Source organism: Vombatus ursinus, unplaced genomic scaffold (assembly GCF_900497805.2).
Source record: "Vombatus ursinus unplaced genomic scaffold, bare-nosed wombat genome assembly UNPS02014793.1, whole genome shotgun sequence".
Classification (NCBI taxonomy): domain Eukaryota; kingdom Metazoa; phylum Chordata; class Mammalia; order Diprotodontia; family Vombatidae; genus Vombatus; species Vombatus ursinus.
Genome location: NW_020954571.1, coordinates 5290574 through 5311515, shown reverse-complemented (window position 1 = coordinate 5311515; position 20942 = coordinate 5290574). Strand labels below are relative to the sequence as shown.

Here is a 20942-nt window from a genome sequence, read left to right as displayed (position 1 = left end):
GATGATGATAACATCTAGCTGACTCCAAACCTCTGGCCATACTTCAACCTAGCCATGTAACTACAGTGCCACCTCACTCACCTCTACTGCTGCTTTTGCTGCTGGAACTCCCACCCTGGGGCTGGTTATCCTGATTGGTGAGAACCTGCTACATATAGCCATCTCCAGACCTCCAGTCATCTCCCTGTCATGCTTCCAAATCCATCCCCCAAACTCTTTTCGCCCCTTGCTCTGAAGGCAGCAATCAGATCAGTACTACCATCATTTCTGGAAAGTATGTGTTAATTGACTTGTCCTATGTCTCCACTCACCATCCCTATGACTTCCCAGATCAAACACCTTCCCAAGACACTATTCTTCCATATATGTTGCCTTCCTCAATTAACACATAAGTTCTTTCTGGGCAGGGACTTCCTTTCTCTCTTTTGTATTTTTATCCTCATTCTATAACATAGTATCTGGCATACCATAAGGGCTTAATAAATGCTTTTTCATTCATTCATTAGACTTTTCTTTCATTCGGTAACAAGGATGATAATAACTGACACATATAATACTTTAAAGTGGGCAAAACTCTTTCCATACACAGATTACCAACTTAAAAACTGCAGTAAAACTTTTGGGGCACCCCACATTATCTCATTCATACCTCAATATTACCCTGAGGGATAGATAGTAAGGTATAATTATGCCCATTTTACATATGAGGAAACAGAGACTTGACCTGTTCATAACTTTATAACTGGTATCAGAGAGAGGATTTGAACACTGGTCTTCCCAGAAGGCAGAAGTAAGAGAAATGGATAGAACTTGTGAAGAAGCAAACTCGGCCTTGATGTCAGAACAAACCTGCTACCGATTAGAGCTACCCAAAAGGGGAATGAGCTGCCTTGGGAGGCAGAGTCTTTGCTTGTGGAGGTCTTCAAGCGGAGGATGGAACAACCATTTCTCAGAGAATGTTACTATATAATAGGCATTGCTTTCAGGTATGGCCTGGATGAGATGGCTAGTGGGGTGTCTTTCATCTCTGAGAGGCAGATCTGCTGGCATCACAACATCCATGATTCTGTCTGTGTGGTACAGCAGGAAGAATCTGGATTGGGAGTTTGATGATCTGAATTCCAATCCCGGTTCTTCCACTTACTCCCTGCATAACTGAAGGCAAGTTACTAAACCTATCTGGGTGGAACTCAGTTTCTTCAACTGTAAAAGAAGGAGGTTGGATTAGATGGCCTCTGAGTGACCTTCTAATTCTATAGCTATGTCAAATCCAGCCTGAGATGCTTACTAACTAGGTGACCCTGGGCAAGTCACTTTAACCTCTCTTTACCTCAGTTTCCTCATCTATAAAATGGAGATGATAATAGCATTTACCTCACAAGGATATTTTGAGGATCAGATGAAATATTTCACACAAAGAAATGGCACGTGGTAGGTGTTTATAAATGCTTGTTCCCCCTTATGATTCTTTTTTTTCAGGCAATTGGGGTTCAGTGACTTGCCCAGGGTCACACAGCTAGTAAGTGTCAAGTGTTTGGTCTGAGGCCGGATTTGAAATCAGGTCCTCCTGACTTCAGGGCAGGTGCTCTATCCACTGTGCCACCTAGATGCCCCCCCCTTATGATTCTTGACCCAGCTCCAGTATTCTAGCTACTATGCCATACGTCCTTTCTCTAGGCTCTCTGGACCTTCAGAATGATAGGAAGTACCTCATAACCCTCCAATTAAAGGTGCACTGGAAGCCGAGAGGGAACAGAAACTGGCTGTTTATTATGAGGCTTTAGAATGACTGGAACTTGCTATGTAGCTTGGCTTTGTAATGGGAGGTTCCTATGTAGCTTGGCTTTGTAATGGGAGGTCGATGCTGCTCAAGTTAACTTTCTAAACCCTTCCCTAGGAGTGAGCTCTCTGCCTGGGGCTGTGGCTGTGGGGCGGTGAAACCTAGCTCCAGCAACTCTAGTAGCTGACAAAAGGGCTGCTCTCCGGGGTGCTGAGATAGCTTACTGCCCTCGCAGGTCTGCTGCTGCTCAGACCTTTGAGATACATAAATGCTCCCTTATGTAACAATGCACTCCAGGCCAAGCTTTCATATACACCTGGTGCACGGATGGACACACACGCCACACATGTGCAAGCACACACACGTGGAAAGGGTATATTTAGCTCTGTACCTTGGAGTTCCTACAGCCCAAAGCAGTTTGTTCCTTGATATAAAAGGAGAGACCAATGTAACTAATGGATCTCCCTACTGATCCTTCTCTGGCAGAGAAATGAGAGAGTTGGAATGGAGGTGGGAGGGAGACTGGCAAAGACTCTGAAATGAAAAGAAAGGCTGGCCTCTTACTTCTTTCCTCTTCCCCTGTGAGTCACCCACTCTTGTCTTTGGCAAGGGTCGGAAAGCTGCTGCCTAATGTCAAGTGTTTAAAAGGAGATTCACTTTAGTCCCGGACAGCTATTCAGAGGAAGATTAGTAATTAACAGTTCCTAGGGGCCAATTTGGGAGCTGATACCAGCGGTCATATTCTAACAATGAGACAGCTTCATGTGAAATAGTCTCACTAGGGAAATAGAAACATGACCGATTAGATCTTGAAGAGACCAGGAAGGCCATCTGGGAGACCCTATTTTACAGAGGGGGAAATGGAGGTTCAGAAAAGGGGAAGTGAGAGGACAGCTAGGTGGCCCAGTGGATAGAGCACCGGCCCTGAAGTCAGGAGGACCTGAGTTCAAATCCGGCCTCAGACCAAACACTTGACACTTACTAGCTGTGTGACCCTGGGCAAATCACTTAACCCCAATTGCCTCAAAAAAGAAAAGGGGAAGTGATTTGCTCAAGGTCATCAAATGACTTAATAGCAAAGTCAGGACGAAGACCCAGCTCCCTGGATTTCTAAGTGAAAAGCTATCTAATCTACCAAGGAGATTAGAAAAGCATCCCTGTGCCAGTGACAGGAGGGACAGAATCTGATTCAAATCCAGATTCAATTGAAATGTACAAATTTGTTAAATATTTCCTATGTGCATAACACTGTGCTATATACCACTGGGGGTTGTGGATATCTGTAAAAAATATAAGACAATTCCTTGTTCTCAGGAAGTTTTCAATCTTACAGAAGTGTTCTCTCTCTCTCTCTCTCTCTCTCTCTCTCTTTCTCTCTCTAGATATAATTGCCCAAAAGCCCTCTTGGAGTTGAGAGAAGAGCAGAATCAACAGAACACCTTAAATTGTTAATCTCTGGGGAATCTTCCATCATCCTGATGGGGGTATTTCATGGAAAAGAAAATATTGATCAGAGATAGTAGCTGGGAGAAAAAAGCCTGGCACGATAACTGGGAAGTTAGAAGATGAAAATGCTCAGGTCTGAAGGTCAGACAGTCAATCACCTAGCATTTCTTGAGTGCCTACTGTTTACTGGACCTATTCTAAGCACTGAGATGGATACAAAGAGCCACTGACTACTTATTTGACCTTGAGTAGTCATTTCATGCCTTTTGGCCTCAGTTTCCTCACATGTAAAATGAAAAGGTTGGACAAGATCATCTCTGAAGTCCCTTCTATATTATTCTGTGAACCTTTGGGAAGTTTCTAGTCTAGTTGGTTTGATGCAAAGGAGAAACTGGAGGTTTTTTTGGAAACTAAAATTGAATAGATTCATGGCAGAAAAAGTTGAGGAATCATGATTGAATAAGATGAATTTTTCTTCTTCTTTCTAGCTTATCAGGTATGCTTGCTTGATATCAATCTGCCTCTTGCCTGGAGCTGGTTTTAAATGAAGCCAGCATATTCCACACATAAGGCACTGACTGCAACTTGGTTAGATTAATGTTTCCTACATGTTCACCTCACTCTCCCCTTCCTACCCCAATTCAGAGCAGAGCAACAGAGCCCTGCAGCTCCCTCCCCCTGCCACTCCAACTCTACTCTTACCTCTCTTGCGCTAAAAATAACATCGTGAGGATGAGCTGACACTCCCTGTCAAAAAACTCCATTTGAATGCTGCCTCAGGTCCCAGGAAGCTGGAAGATTCTTCCCTGTAGGGCTGAGCAAATTACAGATGCTCTCTCTGTTCTAAATCCCAAAGCCATAGGATTGCAGAATCTGAGATTGAGAGGCAACTTCAGAGGTCACTGAATCCAATCCCCTGTCCAGTACAGGAACCCCTTCTAAAATAACCCTCTGATCATTCAGTTTCCAAAGACCTCTAAAGGCACAGGAATTCACTCACCTCCTGAAGCAGTCCATAGCATTCCTAGACAGCTCTCATGGTCAGGAATGTCCTCCTTATAATTTGCAACAATCTGCCTTCTTCTGGCTTCCTCCCAGCAACTCTAGGTCATATCAAACCTATCCCATAGTACCTATTTTCAGTCTTGGTGTAGGTCCCCCACAAGGAGGATGGCAAAGACTTTCTGTAAACCTCTTCTACACCAAACCTCAAAAGATAGGAATTATGCACCAGAGCCAGAGTGATTAAAGCTGATTTCATAAGATAAGAAGTCAGACCTCCCCGTGCAAGATAAAGACACCGTGAATTAACAATGGAGAATCTTAATACATGTCCATCTCCCATCTGACTTCATTACAACTGCCTTAGTCAACACAAGCAAATTCAATTGTAACTGGGAGTCTCGGCATTGTAGCATCTCCTGTGGCTTCAGTGACTTTGTCCTAACCCTCCCTCCCCATCTCCCTCCCCCCAATTCCCAGCCCTGGAAGACATGTCAAACATTTGTTCTTTCCAGTTATGTTAGGAAAGGAAGAGAGAGGAAGGAAGATCAGGTGGACTAAAAATTTGCCAGGGCAGGCATCTGTCCTCAGAGCCATAGGGTGGGGGAAAGGGGTCTGAAAAAAAGGGGACTGAAAAAAATTAACCCTAGCCACCTCTAACCTCCAAGAGTTTACTCAGAGCAAGGACCCATGCTGGCTAACCACAGTAAACCCTAAATGTGAAGAAGCTATGGTCATGAGCAGCCTAGCCTCAAAGGGTCTGTACACCAGTGTGGAAAAGGAGGGGAACCAAAGAATGAATGTCAGGGGTGGGGAGTACAAGAAAAAAAAAAGCTGAAACATTAAAGATATCAAGAGAAAAGGCTTAAAGAAAAGTCCAGCCTACAAGTAGACACAGAAACAGAGAGAATCCTAAAAATCCTGAAAACAGAAGGAAGAATGAATAAAACCTCCAAAAGGAACCAAAACACCTTAATAAAATATTATAATATGAAGGAAAGGGAAGCAATAGTGTCTGATGAAAGGCAAAATCCCATGGATTCCTCAGAGATCATGGAACAACAGCAAGAAACTCTAAAATAGTTCAAAAGAAAAATAAAATCACAAAATAAGGCAATTAGAATGAATTTAGGTCAGCAATTAGAGCTTTCAATGAAGAATTTTTTAAAATGAGAAGAATAGGAAAAATAAAGTTTGTGATGGTAACTATTCTGAAACAAATATAAGCTATGAGAGAAAACAACAAACTCAAAAATGCTAAAGTAGAGGAAAGTTTGACAACAGCAAAATACAACATTAAAAAAGAAACAACAACAACAACCCAACAACCATTACATTCTATGCAGTTCTATGCAAGTGAAAGCAACTGAAATTCTAGGCAGAGAGCACAAATATAACTTAAGAATATGACAAATCAAAAAGCCTGAATTCTACAATGCAGGGAATACTGCAAAACAACAACAAACACCCTTTCCAGTAAATAAAACATTGATTGAGAAAATCCTCAACTCCCCCAGAGGCTTCTACCACTGCATTTCAAAGATTTGAGAGGGCCCTGCAACCTGCCATATCCAACTAACCAGCCACTAATGAGATAGGGAAGTCTGTATCACCTCAATGGGAGTCCTTCAGATAGTGTTAGGTGGACAATCTGTTCTCAGCTGGTAGCAATTTGGTGGCAAGAGATTACCCTCGTTGACTATTTCTCAGCCTCTTTCCACCCAATGATTTCGCCATCCTTGGAAGTATTTACTGTTGGTGCTATTCACTTGACAATTAACTATATGTAACCCTCCTGGGACTATTTTGTTCTTCTTTTATCCTGTTATTTAACTATTCTTTCTTAAAGTTTTTTTGTGTGTTTTGTCTCTTCCCCTTTCCCCTGAAGGGGCAGCGTGGTATGATGGGAAAAAGCTTTGGACCAGACTCACAAGACTGGGTTCAAATCCCACCTTGTCACTTAATATTTGTGTGACTTAGCAAGACATTGAACCTCTCTGGGCCTCAGTTTTCTCCTCTGTCAAATGAGAGGGTTCAGGCTAAGTTGTCTCTAAGGCTCCTTCTAACACTAAATTGCTGATCCTAGAAACCTATGAAGCTGATTATAAACTCCCTGAGGGCTCAGACAACATTTTCTATTTTTCTGTCTACCCTTACAATCCTTTACACCTTTCTGTTGTTCAGACCTGGGATATTCATCAGCATATGAAGATACCTGCTGAGGAAATTCCCTAAACCAATGCAGATACAGAGTTTCCTGGAGACAGTATGGTGGGCAGGTAGGTGGCACAGTAAATTAGGAAACCCGAAGTTCAAATCCAGCCTCAGACACTTACTAGCTGTGTGACTGTGGGCAAGTCACTTAACCTTGTTTGCCTCAGTTTCCTCATCTGTAAAATGAGCTGGAGAAAGAAATGTCAAACCACTCCACTTATCTTTTTCAAGAAAATCCCAAATGGGGCCACAAAGTATTGGACATGACTAAAAAATTGACTGAACAACAACAAAAAGGGGGCAGTAAATCATTAAGTGACTTGCGCGGGGTCACATAGAAAGCATGTATTAGAGGTAAGACTTGAACAAAGGTCATTCTGACTTCCAGGACTGACTCTAGCCACTGTGCTATGTTGTCTTACCTATAGAAGCATTCAAATAACCCTTTTTGCTGGAGTAGTAAACATTTTCTTGGAGTTTAGGACTGGAAAACTAACAAGAAAAGGAGGATGGATCTCAAAAAGCCAGCTTGACTAAAATGATGGGACAATCACTTTTCTCTCTTCCATCTCCCTAAATGATCCCAGTTTAAATGATCAAACTCTGAACACTTTGCAGCAGCATTCACCCTTACTCTGGGTGAAGAGCCATTAGGGTGGATTTTATGGAGCAGATACATTAGTTGCAAATGCTCAGGACAGAAGAGGAAAAGGAAAACACCAGACTTTGGGATGGACCAGAATGGTTTTCTCTAACAGTAGGATTTCAATACATTAAAATCTATTCAAACGTATATCCCAAATGTGTAACTCAGAAAGGGGATGCATAGTGAATGGAAAGCCAAGGGTTCAGACGAAGTGAGTTCTGTCTCAGGGCACTGAGAGGAAGTGGGTTTAAATATTTGATGCTTTTAGTATAAGCAGCAAAAAATAGTAGCCAGGAAGGATTCTGGGGGCAGGAGGATCTAGAGAGCATTCAGGGACCTTCTGCCCTCTTCAACCCTCTTGGCACAATGAAAAAACTCCTTTCTAAATGAGGGAAACCTTTTGTCTTCTTTCTTTCTCTTTCTCTGTTGCTCATCTTTCTGCCACCTCAAGTCAGTTTCCATCAATCTTCCCCGAGTACATCATCTTTCTGCCATGACTTTTGCTAGTTATAAGAAAATCCCTTCACGTCTGCCTCTTTCTCCCTTTGCTTCCTGCCCCCAGTGATTCCTATAAAGGTTCGTTAGCTTTCTGAGTAACAAGAGATAGAGGGACAGGTTTCTGAAAAGCATGAGGTAGGCAGTTGTTTTTGATTGTCAGGGTTTAAAGCCCCACACCAGGTCTGCATTTTAGGGATAAATCTTACCTTTCTGGTCCCTGGACACTAATCATCCCTATGTCCTCTGAACAGTCAACGAGTTGGCAATTGAACTTCTTGTCCTGAAGCACAGTGGTGATGTGGGACCAGTTGTACTGGGCTACTGCTCCCCCCACAGTCAGGTAATAGCCATCCCCTGGGAGAGAGAGCAGTTTGAGCTCAGTGAGAGAGACAGCAATGGTAAAAGCAGAAATAACAGGAAAGCCATCCTTGGACTCACCATTGAGTCTTCCCATCACTTGATACTCTGCTGTTCCCAGCCAGTCTTCCATATCTAATAAGCTGCCAAGTCCTATCAATTCTGCCTACAAAAGTACTCTCATATCATTCACCTTATCTTTATTATACCACCACCATTCTAGTTCAGTCCTCTTTCACTTATTGCAGTAGACTCTAATCAGCCTTTCCTCTAGTTTTTCCCAATCCATCCTTCACCCAGTTACTGAAATAATCTTTCTAAGGCACACTTTTGATCATGTCACTCCTCTGCTTAAAAACCTTTAATGACTCCCTAGTACCTCTAGGATTAAATATAGAGTCCTCAGTCCAATATATTAAATAGGCATTAAGTCTTCCACAATCTGATTCCAATTTTCTTTTCTAGCCTTATTTCCCCTTTTCACACACCCTACAATCTGGCCAAATTAGAATATTAGTTGTTTTTCAGGTTCAACATGCCATCCTGCCATCAAAATATATTCACAAAGACCTAAAATGCTCTCTGTCCTCCCCTATGCCTCTCTTAATCCTTAATTTACTTCAAGACTTGGCTCAATTCACCCTAGCATTCTCTTCTTTCTCAAAATTACGCTGCTTCCATTGATTTATTTGCAAGTATATTGAAACTCCCCGAATTATAGTTCCTTGAGGATAAGGATTAGTTTATTATTGTGTTTTCAGAGGCAACATTGTATATAGATAGAAAACTGGCCTTAGAGACAGAAAGACCTGAGTTCAAGTCTCTGACTAGTTGTGTGACCCTGGGCAAGTCACTTAAACTCTTAGTATTCTAGTACAGTGGTGTCAGACTCAAATAAAAATAGATCTCTGCTAGTAATATTTTGATCTAGAAAACCACAAATTAACAATATCTGTGTTGCATTGAATTTTTATTTGTTTGTAATTATCAATTATACTAGTTATTGTTATTTTGCTAATTATTAATTAATTTCTTTTGTAATTTTTCCAATCATATTTTAATCTGGTTCCTGTGCTTGCAACCCACTGGAGTTCCGCTATCTCAACCACCTAACACTTACTTAGGTTGCAGAGAAGGTACCAGTCTGCATTGTTAAAGGGATTTCCTCTACTGAATGAATAAATGAAATTGATGAAATGACACCGCCAGTTCCAAATCACTCAATGAAATCACAGTTCTAGTTCCTATCCCTATTTCCAGAAGACCCTCAAACTCCTTTCTCACTCTAAGTCTATGATCCTGTCATGGGGCCTTGAGGATTACTGCATGGAATCTTAGAACAACAGAATTAGCAGGGACTTTATGGATGAATCTATTCCATCTCCCTCATTTTGCATGTCACCCAATCACTTAGGGGCAGAGCTATGGCTAGGACCAGATTGGTTGATCCAATGGACTTTGCACTATATTCCACCTCCCTGCCTAAAAAAGTGAAGATTGCCAATATCCTTTATCCTTATCTCACAGCAGGGAAGGGTTAAAGCAGGAATTCACTTTTAATTTCCTGTTCTTTGCTAGAACCTGCCACCAGCCTCACTATTTATTTGGATGTGGGCATGTATTAGCAGAGGTCAGTCAGCTTTACCTTCTGCACTGAATGTACTTGTCCAGGATAGATGGTGATGGCTCCCTGGAAATACTAAGGAAATAAGATGATAGCCTTGGGCTTAGACCATGTTCTCTTTCAGTGAAGAAACAGCTTCATAAAAACCAGTGCCCTCTCCTTCCTCGCCCCCAACTATAGAGAATCCTCTTTGCCTTCTCAGGGAGGCATAACAAAGATCTGGAAATGAGCGGCACCTCTGGGCATAGTCAGATCAGACCTTGCCCACGTTTGTACCCAGTCTTGTGGTTTGAAAATATTTCCCAAGGATGCTGGGTTGGGGGGTAGAGAATTTGCTAACCTGTTCTCTTAACCACAGGCCATCATAGCATCACAGAATGTCTGAGTTAGAAGGGATCTTAGGCTGTAAAATATGAGAACTGGAAGGCACATTAGAACATAGAGAAGGTGGAAGAAGGAAAGGGAACAAGCATTTATTAAGTATCTATTATGTGCCAGGCACTGTGCTAGTGTTTTACAAAAATCTCATTTGATCCTCACAAAATCCTTGGAGGTAGGTGCTATTAGTCCCATTTTACAGGTGAGGAAATTGAGGCAGAGAGAGAGATTAAAGTGATTTGCCCAGGGTCATACAGCTAGTAAGTGTCTGATGCCAGATTTGAACCCAGGTCTTCCTGAGTCTAGATTAAACACTCTATCTCCTGTACCTCTGAGTTGCTTAAACATAGAATATAGAATATCAGAACTGAAAGGCCCTTAGAACACATCAACATTCAAGCTGGGGCTTTAGAACATTTAGAACTTTAGGGCTTTGGAAGATTAAGGGCTTTAGAACACAGAATGCTAGTCTACAGAGGGCTCAAAGCTCCACTGTGCTTTTCATTAGTCATCTCATCCAACCTGTGTAAGAACCTGTTCTGTAGCCTCCTGACAGGTCGCCATCCTCCAGCCTTGATCTGAACATCACTAGGGATTTCCAGGGTCCATCTGAAAATTAGTGCTAATGCCCACTCATTTCCTTTGGCCTTTTCCAGCCCCTTTGTCCTGCTCTGCTGACTCAAAGAGAGAGGCAGATCACATGGTCAAGGGAATCAAGATTCCTCAGGTCTAGTCTGAGATTCATTTCTTGGCTTGCTAGGTAATCATATTCCTTTTGATGCTTTTCATTTTCCTCCCCCCTCTGACTTCCTCCATAAAGGGAAAAGCTAGAAATTGGATTTAGCTTTGGGAAGCAGTATGGCATAGCAGACAAAACAGAAGACTACGAGTCAGGAGGACTTGGGTTTGGATCTTACTTCTGACACCTACTAGCTACGTGGCCTCGGGCAAGTCACTTAATCTTCTTGGCCCCAGTTTCTTTGTCTGTAAGAGGGAAATGATAATATCTGTAGTACCTACCTCACAGGGTTGTTAAGGATCAAATCAGTTCACATAAAGTAAAATGCTTTGCAAACCTTGAAATGCTATAGTACATAAATGTTAACCGTTACTATTTCTAAAAAGGAGAAATATTCCGCTTTGCATGGGACTATTTATCTGGTTATCAGGGTACCTTGGTTCTATTGCTTCGTCAGTCATCATGAAGGCCCAGGGAAGGCATGGAGGTTGGGGGTGGGGGGAGGGCTGCTGATTAATCCTGCCTTCACGCTCCTTCCCAGCCTTCTCCACTGCTCCTAAACTGCATTTGAACAATATGTCATCATGATAATAGGTGCAACCACCTACTGTAATTGAAAAATAGATGTGCTTTTACTATAGTATATTATATCACCCAGCCAAGAAAGCATCCCCAAGAGCCACTCACTCGCCCCTATGCTGTCTTTTTAATTAGCTCAGAGGGTGGCTTCTGAGCTGGGGAAGAAAAAAGACCTGGGAACAAGGGAAGGGTGCTGAGCACATTAGCAAAGAGGGACAGGCAGCCTTATCTGGGACCTTCAGACCTCTCATCCACCCTCCTCTCCATGCATATTTACACAAAAATCTTCAAGGCCAACAGCAAAAAAACAAAACAAAACAAAAAAACCAACATTTTCTTTACTCCTTCGACTCCTTAGCCCAAGGGCCTTCTCAACTTTGCTAATAGAATCAGGGTCAAATTAATAGGGTATAAATGTGAATAACAGCAGGAAATAACCCATGTGGACATGCTTTAGGAATTGTAAAAGGCTAGACAAATATAAGGTGTCATTACCATCATGACTATTACCTTTCTCCACTAAAGCCCTACTCTTATGCCTTTTGATGGTGTGAAAGAGATCCTGGGGTCTCAAAAGGCCAGCAGCACAATGATAGGTCCAATCCCTGGAAAGCTCTCAGGTATGACGTGGAACCCAGAATGCAGAATGCACATCTATCATCATTTGAGGACCCTTCTATTTAGTTAGTTGACCACCAGGTGATTATTTCTTTCTCTCTTTTTTTGAAACAGAAATTCATGAAGCCATCTATCAAGACATAACATTAATAGCCTGCATTTATTTATATAATACTTGAAGGTTCACAAAGGAAACCCTGGGAGGGAAGTGCTATTATTACTCCTATTTGACAGGTGAAAAAAACTGAAATTGTATAAGTTGAGTGATTTGCCTAAGATTACTCAGCTATACGAGTCTTCCTGACTACAGGTCCAGCACTCTATTGGCTATATACTGCATGACTGCTTCAAGACATGAAGAAGTTACATTAAGTGTGAGTGGAAGGAATATCTGCCCTGATGAAGTCACAAATCTTTTCAACCTAAAATAGTATTGTGACCTTATGTTGGAATGGTCCTTTGTCCCTTTCAAGGTATTTTTTTTTACATAGATGGTTTCATTTTCCATCTCCTCTTCCCCTTCTCCTCTTTCAATGTTGGTCATCCTTCAAAATCCAGATCAAGGAACACCTCCTCCATGAACCACCAGACCCTAATGATATCTTTCCCCTCCTAGAATTTCCAAAGGATGTTCCATTTATAAGTGGTTAATTACATGATACTTGATATGATTACTTATCTTCTCCTCTGTGAGTGCACATGTGCCTGCATGTGTATGTGCATCTGGCTGCCCCCATTCAGACTGTAAGTTCCCTGAGGATAGGTACAATGTCTTATTCACCCCCATGGTGTCTAACACAGGGCCTTTAACATAGCAGGTACTCAGTAAATGTTTCTTGACTGATGGATATGATGAAATCTCTAAAAACTGTGAGAGGAAGAAAATAATTTTCAGTAAGCTCTAGAACTAGAGACCCAGCTATGACCCTTAAAGGAGATAGTTTTAGGAAAAAACCAAAGGCTATCCTTACTTTATAAAGGAGAGCTTAAGCATACAGAAGTCAGCATGCAGGGGGCAGCTAGGTGGCACAGTTGATAGAGCACTGGCCCTGGAGTCAGGAGGACCTGAGTTTAAATCTGACCTCAGACTAGCTAGCTGTGTGACCCTGAGCAAGTCACTTAATCCCCATTGCCTCCAAAAAAAAAAGAAGAAGTCAGCATGCCCGACATGCTAAAAATACAACCAGTTTCACATAAGACTTAAGAAAATTCCTACAAGAGAGATAGACCCACAATGGGATTGCTGGGCTATTTGGAATTCATAATTTATTTAAATTAGATTTAGATCTGGAAGGCACCTCAGATGAGATCTAGACCAATAATCCAGTTTCCTTATTTTAAAGATGATGAAACTGAAAACAACAGAAGTTAAGCTGACTCAGGTCACACAGGGAGTAAGTAAGGGAAGAGCTGGGATTTGAACCCAGGTCTCTGACTCCAATGCTCATTTCTACTACAATATGTTGCATCCTTAACCTTTGAGGTTGACATCAGGAATGAAAACCCTGACCCCCACCAAATCATCCCTCAAATGTTCCTTATCAAAGACAACATCCTCATCTAGGCAGGGGAGGGAGGAGACTGGCGTCTTTGTAGCTTGCCCAAGAAAATCCTCTTTCTATACTAAACCAAGGACAGAGAAGCCTTGGGAAGCTTTGGGAGTGAGACATTCTAATAATAATTAGAACTCATGTAGATTCCATTACAGGTTTAGATCCTAAAGAAGCCAGTGATAAAGTCTCCAAACACATCAAAATATTTACATAGCACTTCTTTGTGATAGTCAAGAATCAGAAACAAAGTAGATGCCTGTTGATTGGGCAATAGGTAAACAAATTATCACACAATTGAGGCAGTAGTTGGTACAATAGATACAACACTGGGCTTGGAGTCAAGAAGATCAGAGTTCCAATCTGACCTTAGACCCTTGTCAGCTGTGTGATTGTGGGAAAGTCACTTAACCTTTGCTTCAGATTGCTTAACTGTAAAATGAAGATAATAATAGCACCTCCCTCCCAGGGCTGTTGTGAGGATCAAATGGGACAATATTTGTAAAGTGCTTGGTATAGTGCCTGGCACATAGTAGGTGCTTAATAAAAGTATTTGTTCTTTTTCCCTTCCCTTCCACTGAATGTAATGGCATATTACTGTGCTGTGTGTAGGAAATAACAAATGTGTTGAATAGAAAGAAACATTGAGAGATCCACATGAACTAAGTAAGCAGAACCAAAAATCAATACAACAATGATTATAACAATGTTAATGGAAAGAATAACCACTAAAAAATATCAAAAGTGAATGATGCAAAATTATAAGGAATAAGCATAGCATGAAAGAAGAGATATGGAAAGACTTTCCCCCTCCACCCCTTGACAGAGGAGGGAGGGAGGGAGGCCCACAAATGTTGTACAATAAACATATTTCATACTTTTTTGATGTATTAATGACTTTTGCTTTTTTTCTCCTTTTTCTCTTTTGTTTTTAAAAATATTATTTGTTATGTGGGAGGGATCTCTGGAAGCAGGAAAGGGAGGGATACTGGAAAAGATTTGGGTGATGTGAAAAAAAGACATCGATAAAAATTTCATATTAAAAAAAAGAATTTACATCTACATAGTATTTTTAGTTGACAAAGCATTTTCCTCCTAACAGCCCCATAATGTAGGCAGTCTAAGTATTGCTATCTTTCCTTTTGCAGAGGAAGAAACTGAAGTTCAAAAGGGCCATGTGACTTGCCCAAGGTCACATAGCAAATGAGGGGTAGAACTACAACTCAGAACCAGAACTCAGAACCAGGATTCTCACTTCAGTGTTTTTTTCTTTTTTTCCACTACTACCCTTTAGTTAGGTCTCCTGCCCTGGAGATCATGGAGACAGAAGACTATCAGATGATTTAAAATAATAATTTAGCATCTTAAAACTCTCACAAGGAGAAGGAACCTCAAAGGTCATTTAGCCCAATTGGTGAGCCTAACCTGTATATGAAAGGACACATCTCTAACAAGTGGCCTCTCTCTGAAAACTTCCAGTGATAAAGAAACTTCCCAAGGTAGCTCATTATGCCTTGGAGCAGCTCCAATTGTTGGGAAATTTCTCCTTATTTTGAGTCAAAATCTGACTTTCTGCAACATACAGGCGATGGTCCTAATTCTGTTCCTTGTGGCCAATCAGCATAATCCCTTTTCCAACAAAAAGCATTTATTAAGCACCTACTATATGCAAGGCACTTTTCCTTATTAGAAAGCCCTTTAAATATTTGAAGGTTGCTTTTGGGTTCCCACTAAATCTCTTCTCCAGGCTCAACATTTAAACAAATACTGGAATAGCCTAATTTCTGGTCCTCTCCTCACTCTGGTGCTCTTCTATGGATGTGACCCAAGTTGACAGTGTCCTTCCTAAAATACTGTGTTCAATTCTACATGCAATACTGCAGATACGATCTGATTGGTGCACAGGATGGTGGAACCATCTCTTCCTCCAATCTGGAGGTCCTTCCCAGCTTCTTGACTCCCTAGGAAAAAATGGCGTGCTTTGGATGCTGGAGCAATGCTGTTTTATAAATTGAGCTCAGATCTTAGAGTAAGGAACACTGAGCTCCTCAGGTACTATCTAAAAACTTGGCATCATCCCTGTAATCACTGAAACCTCTATTCCACTGGGAGAAGAAGGCCCCATGATGAGAATAAAACAGCAGTACATTGCTAAGCACCTACGAGCTCATGCTAGCAGGGTCAGAAAACAGAAATATGTGCAAACTTCCTCGCTATGAAACAGTTTAATTTTATTCTTAGGTGCCAAGCTTTAGCACAAAACACTCTGAGAATCAATTGGCACATTTCCCTATCACCTAGTCTAGTAATTGTGTTATTTCCTCCCTGGTACCAAATAGACACCTGGGAAACCACTTTCCATCTCTAGGCCTCAGTTTCCTTCCATCTGTAAAATAAGAGGGATGATGGCCTGGACGACCTCTGAATTTCCTTCTAGCTGCAACATTCCATGAGTCTATGAGCTTACTCAGCCTTACTGCTAACTTCACATGCAGAAGGAGATATGCCTAAGAGTTTCCCCAAACCCCGGCATTAAGACCATCATTTTTTGCATTTCAGTGGTAGATAAGCAACTCTTCTTGACTACTCTTGCCTTGGTCACCCTCAGAATTCTGATCGTCAGTCTGTAGTGTGGCATACAACCTTGACAGTCAAGAGACCTAGAAAAATTCTCATCCTGACTCTGCCAGTAAATCAGAGCGTAACACCAGGCAAGAGACCTCTCCTATACCCTCACCACTTGTGAAATGAAGACTTTGGACTAGATAACGCTAATGTCCTCGCCCTCTCTAGGACTGTCCTAAGGTCCCTTACTGTTTTGATATTCTAAGTTCTAAGGCAGGAATTCTGAACCAGTTTTGTATCATGGACTCCTTTGACAGTAGGGTGAAACCTATGAATCCCTACCCAGAATATATACATACATACATGTTTACATATATATGTATCTATATGTGCATGTGTATGTATATATGGATATATTTTAAAATTCACAATAGAAGAAAATGCTAAATTTCAGTTAGAAGTTCCTGAAAATAAAGATGTATTTTTTTTCCCATCAAAGTTCACAGACACCTTGAAATCTGTCCACAGGTCCCAGGGAAGAACCCTTGTTCTAAAGTCTCTTCTAGCTCTGACATTCTATATTTCAAGGTCACTTTTTGCTCTGATACATTATGTTCTAACATTCTAGCATCTAAGGTCTCTTCCAGTGCTGTTATTTTACGTTTCAAAAGTCACTTTTTGCTTTGATATACTATGTTTGAACATTCTATTATCTACGGTCTCTTCCAGCTTTAACATTCTGTTTTCCAAGGTCACTTTTTGCTCTGAGGCATTCTATGATTCTTCTAGTTCTGAAATTTTATGCTTCAGGGTCACTTTTTGCTTTGATAATCTATGTTCTAACATTCTATGTACTAAGATCTCCTCCAGTTCTGACCTTTAATATTCCAAGGTAACTTTTTCCTTTGACACTATATGTTCTAACATTCTGTTCCAAGGTCACTTCATGTTCTGACATTATTTCAAGGTTCTTTCCAGCACTAACATTATTTGATTCTATTCAATGTCACTTTATAAGTGATCTTTAGTCTCTTTGAATTGCATGTATTCTGTCTCCTCAGATGGACTGCAGACTGCTCCCAGAGAAAGACTGGCTCTTCCTCCTTTTGTCCAGGATTCAGAACCAATATCCATATGGAGGCAAGCACTAGAGAGGGGAGAGGTAGTGTCCTCAGTCTATAGAGTGTGGATGACATTTCATAATGGCAGCATGAGCTAGGTTAGTTAAAAAGGGGTCAATCTACTGGTATGGAGCAGATTCGGGACTAGAGTCTTGCAGATTTCAGACCAGTAGGAGATCTGGATGCCTGCACAGAGAAGTACAACTCACACCATCTTCTAGAGGCCGTGAGCCTTCATATGGGTATCACAGTCTAAGAAAGAGTAGCACAATTAGGGCAACTTCCTTCTTCAAATACACTGTCACTAGCTAATGGTGGCATTCCTGTTAAAAATGCAACAGTCCTATCCATTTAAACTGTTTTCCACTAGGGTGGGGCTGGATTAACTGAATCATCACCCAATCCCCTTGAAAGGCCAAGCATTTATACAACAGCAGCCAGAATAGGAGCTGCCATTTTTGGCCAGGAAGGAGATTGAATGAAGTTCATTGACCCCCGGAGTTGGGGAGGGGGGAAATGGGAGAGGAGTAGCAGGGTGGGGTGGGGGTAAAAATGAATACAGCCCACAGAAACATAGATTTAGAGCATAGGGAGCATAAACAGTGAGACCCAGAGCAGAGCCTTAATTTGTCCAAGGTTACACAATTAGTGCGGCAGACCTGGGATGAAAGATTGTGAATTCATTAACATTGTATTCTGCCAGCTAAACCAACCAACCACAGGTTGGTTCTCAACAGGCTTCTTTTATAAAAACTAGCCCACAGTCAAGGCCTCCTGTAAGCCGCAGGTACATTCATAGATATAATCACTGAGTACTCACTGCCCCTGTTGGGAAATCTGATCAAGCCCTACTTTTACCTCACAATGAGGCCTCTAATTATGCCACACCTGGTCACCCACCCACAAATTAAACTGTATGATTACAGAGGGAAGAATTAGGCAAAGCCAGCTCTGTGGGAGACTTCAGTTTCTAGACCTCATTGTCCCCAATTTAAAGACTCGGGCTCCTGAAATTAAACATTCGGGGCTGCTTTGTTGCTTCATCCGAGGATAAACCACTGACCCAATGTAACTTGGGCGTATCTTACCTTCAAATGAAGGGGTAAGTGGCGAGGCCTCAGGGTCCACAGCTAGGCGACTTACTGTCAAGTCACTCTCAGTGCCTCCCCGATGATTTAGCATGCAGGTATACACCGTGGAGCCTGGGAAAGGAAAGAAAAAGCCTTTTGCGGGGTGAGGTGATAGTTTAGATTGGTCCAGAGAGAGTGATTAGGCCACGAGTCATACATCATGTTGATGAGCTACAGTTGAAGGGGATGGGGAATAAAAGGGCTAAGGGCGACAGAGAACACATCCCCTTGGACAGACAGGGATCCCAGACTAGAGCCATTTGTGATAAGGGCACATGACTCCATGCTGACAGATTCCTGTGATGGTACACAGCAAATAATTCTAGTTCTTTCATCTAGTGTGGCCAATAAAAGGGCCACTTACCCAATTATCTATTCTTCCAAAGAAAGCTGGGACTCTTTTCCCTTCCCAAACATCTTGCTCACAATTTCCATTTTTTGAAAGTGGTCTGGATTCACTCAGACCTACTTTAATGCTGGTATCAAGCCAGTGTCACATTTCATAGAGGCTACTTTTTCATCTACATTGAACCTAGAACTAGTTCTTTCCTACAGCACAAGAGATTAGGGCAGACATAGGGAATAACTTTCCAGCACTGAGAAAATGCTGAGCATTGGGAGGATTATCTGAGGGGCATGATGGAATATCTTACTTTTGGAGTCCTTAAACATAGGACAGGTTCCTAGTTGGATAGGATGGTGTAGACTAGCTTAGAGATGAATCTGATATGAGAGCTAGAAGGACCAGCACTGCTACTTGTTACTTGTGTGACTTTGGTGGGGGTAGGGGAGGCTACATGGCTTCTCTATTCCTTAGTTTCCTAATCTTTAAAATGAGGGAATGCGACCTGACAACCTATAAGGTCCTTTCTAGTTATGTCTCTGTAATACCAAGCCTGAGTGACCTCTTAAGGTCTCTTCCAGCTTTAAATCTATGACTGTAGGGATCATGTTATCCAAACCCACCACTTGGATAAGGAAATTGGGGGGGGGTGAAGGGGTGAGCTGGAGAGGGGTTGGGGCTGGCTTTCTCAAGATCATAGTCTGTTACGGATAGAGCCAGGACTAGAACGACCAAGCAAAACCCACTTTCTTTCTATTCTATCCAACCTGAAAATTTGATCCACATTTGAATACAATAAACAGGGGAAATGTTCTTTAAAGAAATTGAGACATTACCTTCAATGCCTTCTCTCCTTACTTACTAAGGCCAGATAAATGGATCGTGAATCACATAAGGTCTATATTCATGCATCTGGCCTCTTTAGGACAGGACCTGTAGGCATGGTGACTGCTCAAGCCGCCCCTGTAGACCTTGGGGCTATAGAAGAATAGAGTTTCTCAAATAGAGACAGCTGCTGGAGACTGCTTTACAAAAATTTAGCTCAAAGTCCTAGAATTAAAACATTTGGTGCTACCAACACTTGATAGCAGGTGGGGGTCAGGGGATCTAAGAATGGAAGTTCATTCTAACAACTACAAAAGGATCACCAAATTTCCTTGGTTACCCTTGGTTTCCATTAAAAAAAAGAATCATGAGGGCAGCATGAATGGTCCAGTTATTTACGATTCCCCCCTCCCCTACCTGGGTGTTTGTGGACATCAGCTGAGAAGAGCCAATCTGCAGCCTTCTTAGCTTCAGGACCCACCAGATAGAATTTCCCAAAGTAAGACATGTCAAACACAGCCACCGCATCTCTGCAGGATAAACATTCTTTCTGGATCTAAAAAGAACACAGGGGGAGGAGGAAAAGGTACTTAATTCCATTTCTTTAACAGAAATGCTTGCAAGGGAAAAATACCAAGTTCCTTGAGAAGGAGCAGAAACAAAGGAGAATTAATAATAACTCACATTTCAATAGCACCTGAAGGTTTACGAAGCCTTTTCCTGATGATAGCGCTGTCAAGTACATAGTGGAAGTATTCTTATGCCCATTTTACAGAAAGATACAGATTTAGAGAGGTTGAGGGCATTGTGATTAGAGCTCCAAACAAGCTTATACCAGGTTGGCACTACCAAGTCTTCTCATCAAACTATGCTTTCAATTAGTTACCCTCCTGTTCAGGAACTTACAATCTATCCCTGCTGCAGATGGCATCCATCTGAAATTCTCTGCCTGGTATTCATAACCTGGCCCTACCTGTCCAGATGTGTCTCCCTGCTCCCAATCATGCACCATCCCCCACCCCCACCCCTTGTCAGACCAATCTCCTCTCTCTGCCACAGACATAGCAGGCTTACCCTCCACTTCTCATCTTTTGCCAAACTGTTCCTCCTATCCGGAATGCCCTCCTCCTATCTCTCTTCCCATCCACATCTTGCCCATCCTTCAGAGGCCTCCTCTGGATGCTTTCTTTAACAAAGTCTCTCTCTACAAGATCCTTCCCTTTGTAAGCCAGCACTAGACCACATGCTGTTCTCTGTTTCTTCTGTGTGAATCTTTCTCTCTTCCACTAGTTGAAAATATGCTGAGAGCAGAAATGGTGCCCTCCACTCCTTTGGTCTCTTTCATGACACTTAGCACAGGTCTGGGCACATAGGAGGTGCTTTAAAAATACTTTGTGAATCTTCCCTGGATATATTTTTGATTCAATTTTATTTTATTTTTAGTTCCAAATTCTCTCTCTCTCCTCACCCCCTACCCACCCATTGAAAAGGCAAGAAAAACAAAAGCCAGGTATATATTTTATTTAC

At 41.8% G+C, this 20942-nt stretch overlaps 1 protein-coding gene across 1 annotated transcript in view; it reads right to left on the bottom strand.

Moving 5' to 3' along the window:
- SARDH (sarcosine dehydrogenase) overlaps positions 1 to 20942 on the bottom strand; it is a 141014-nt gene that overhangs the window by 57998 nt on the left and 62074 nt on the right. The window contains exons 14-16 of the mRNA XM_027869641.1: positions 19833 to 19971; positions 18206 to 18319; positions 7793 to 7940 (exon numbers count right to left, since the gene is read on the bottom strand). Of these exons, the coding sequence (XP_027725442.1) occupies positions 7793 to 7940; positions 18206 to 18319; positions 19833 to 19971 (401 nt within the window). The remainder of the gene's footprint in view (positions 1 to 7792; positions 7941 to 18205; positions 18320 to 19832; positions 19972 to 20942) is intronic.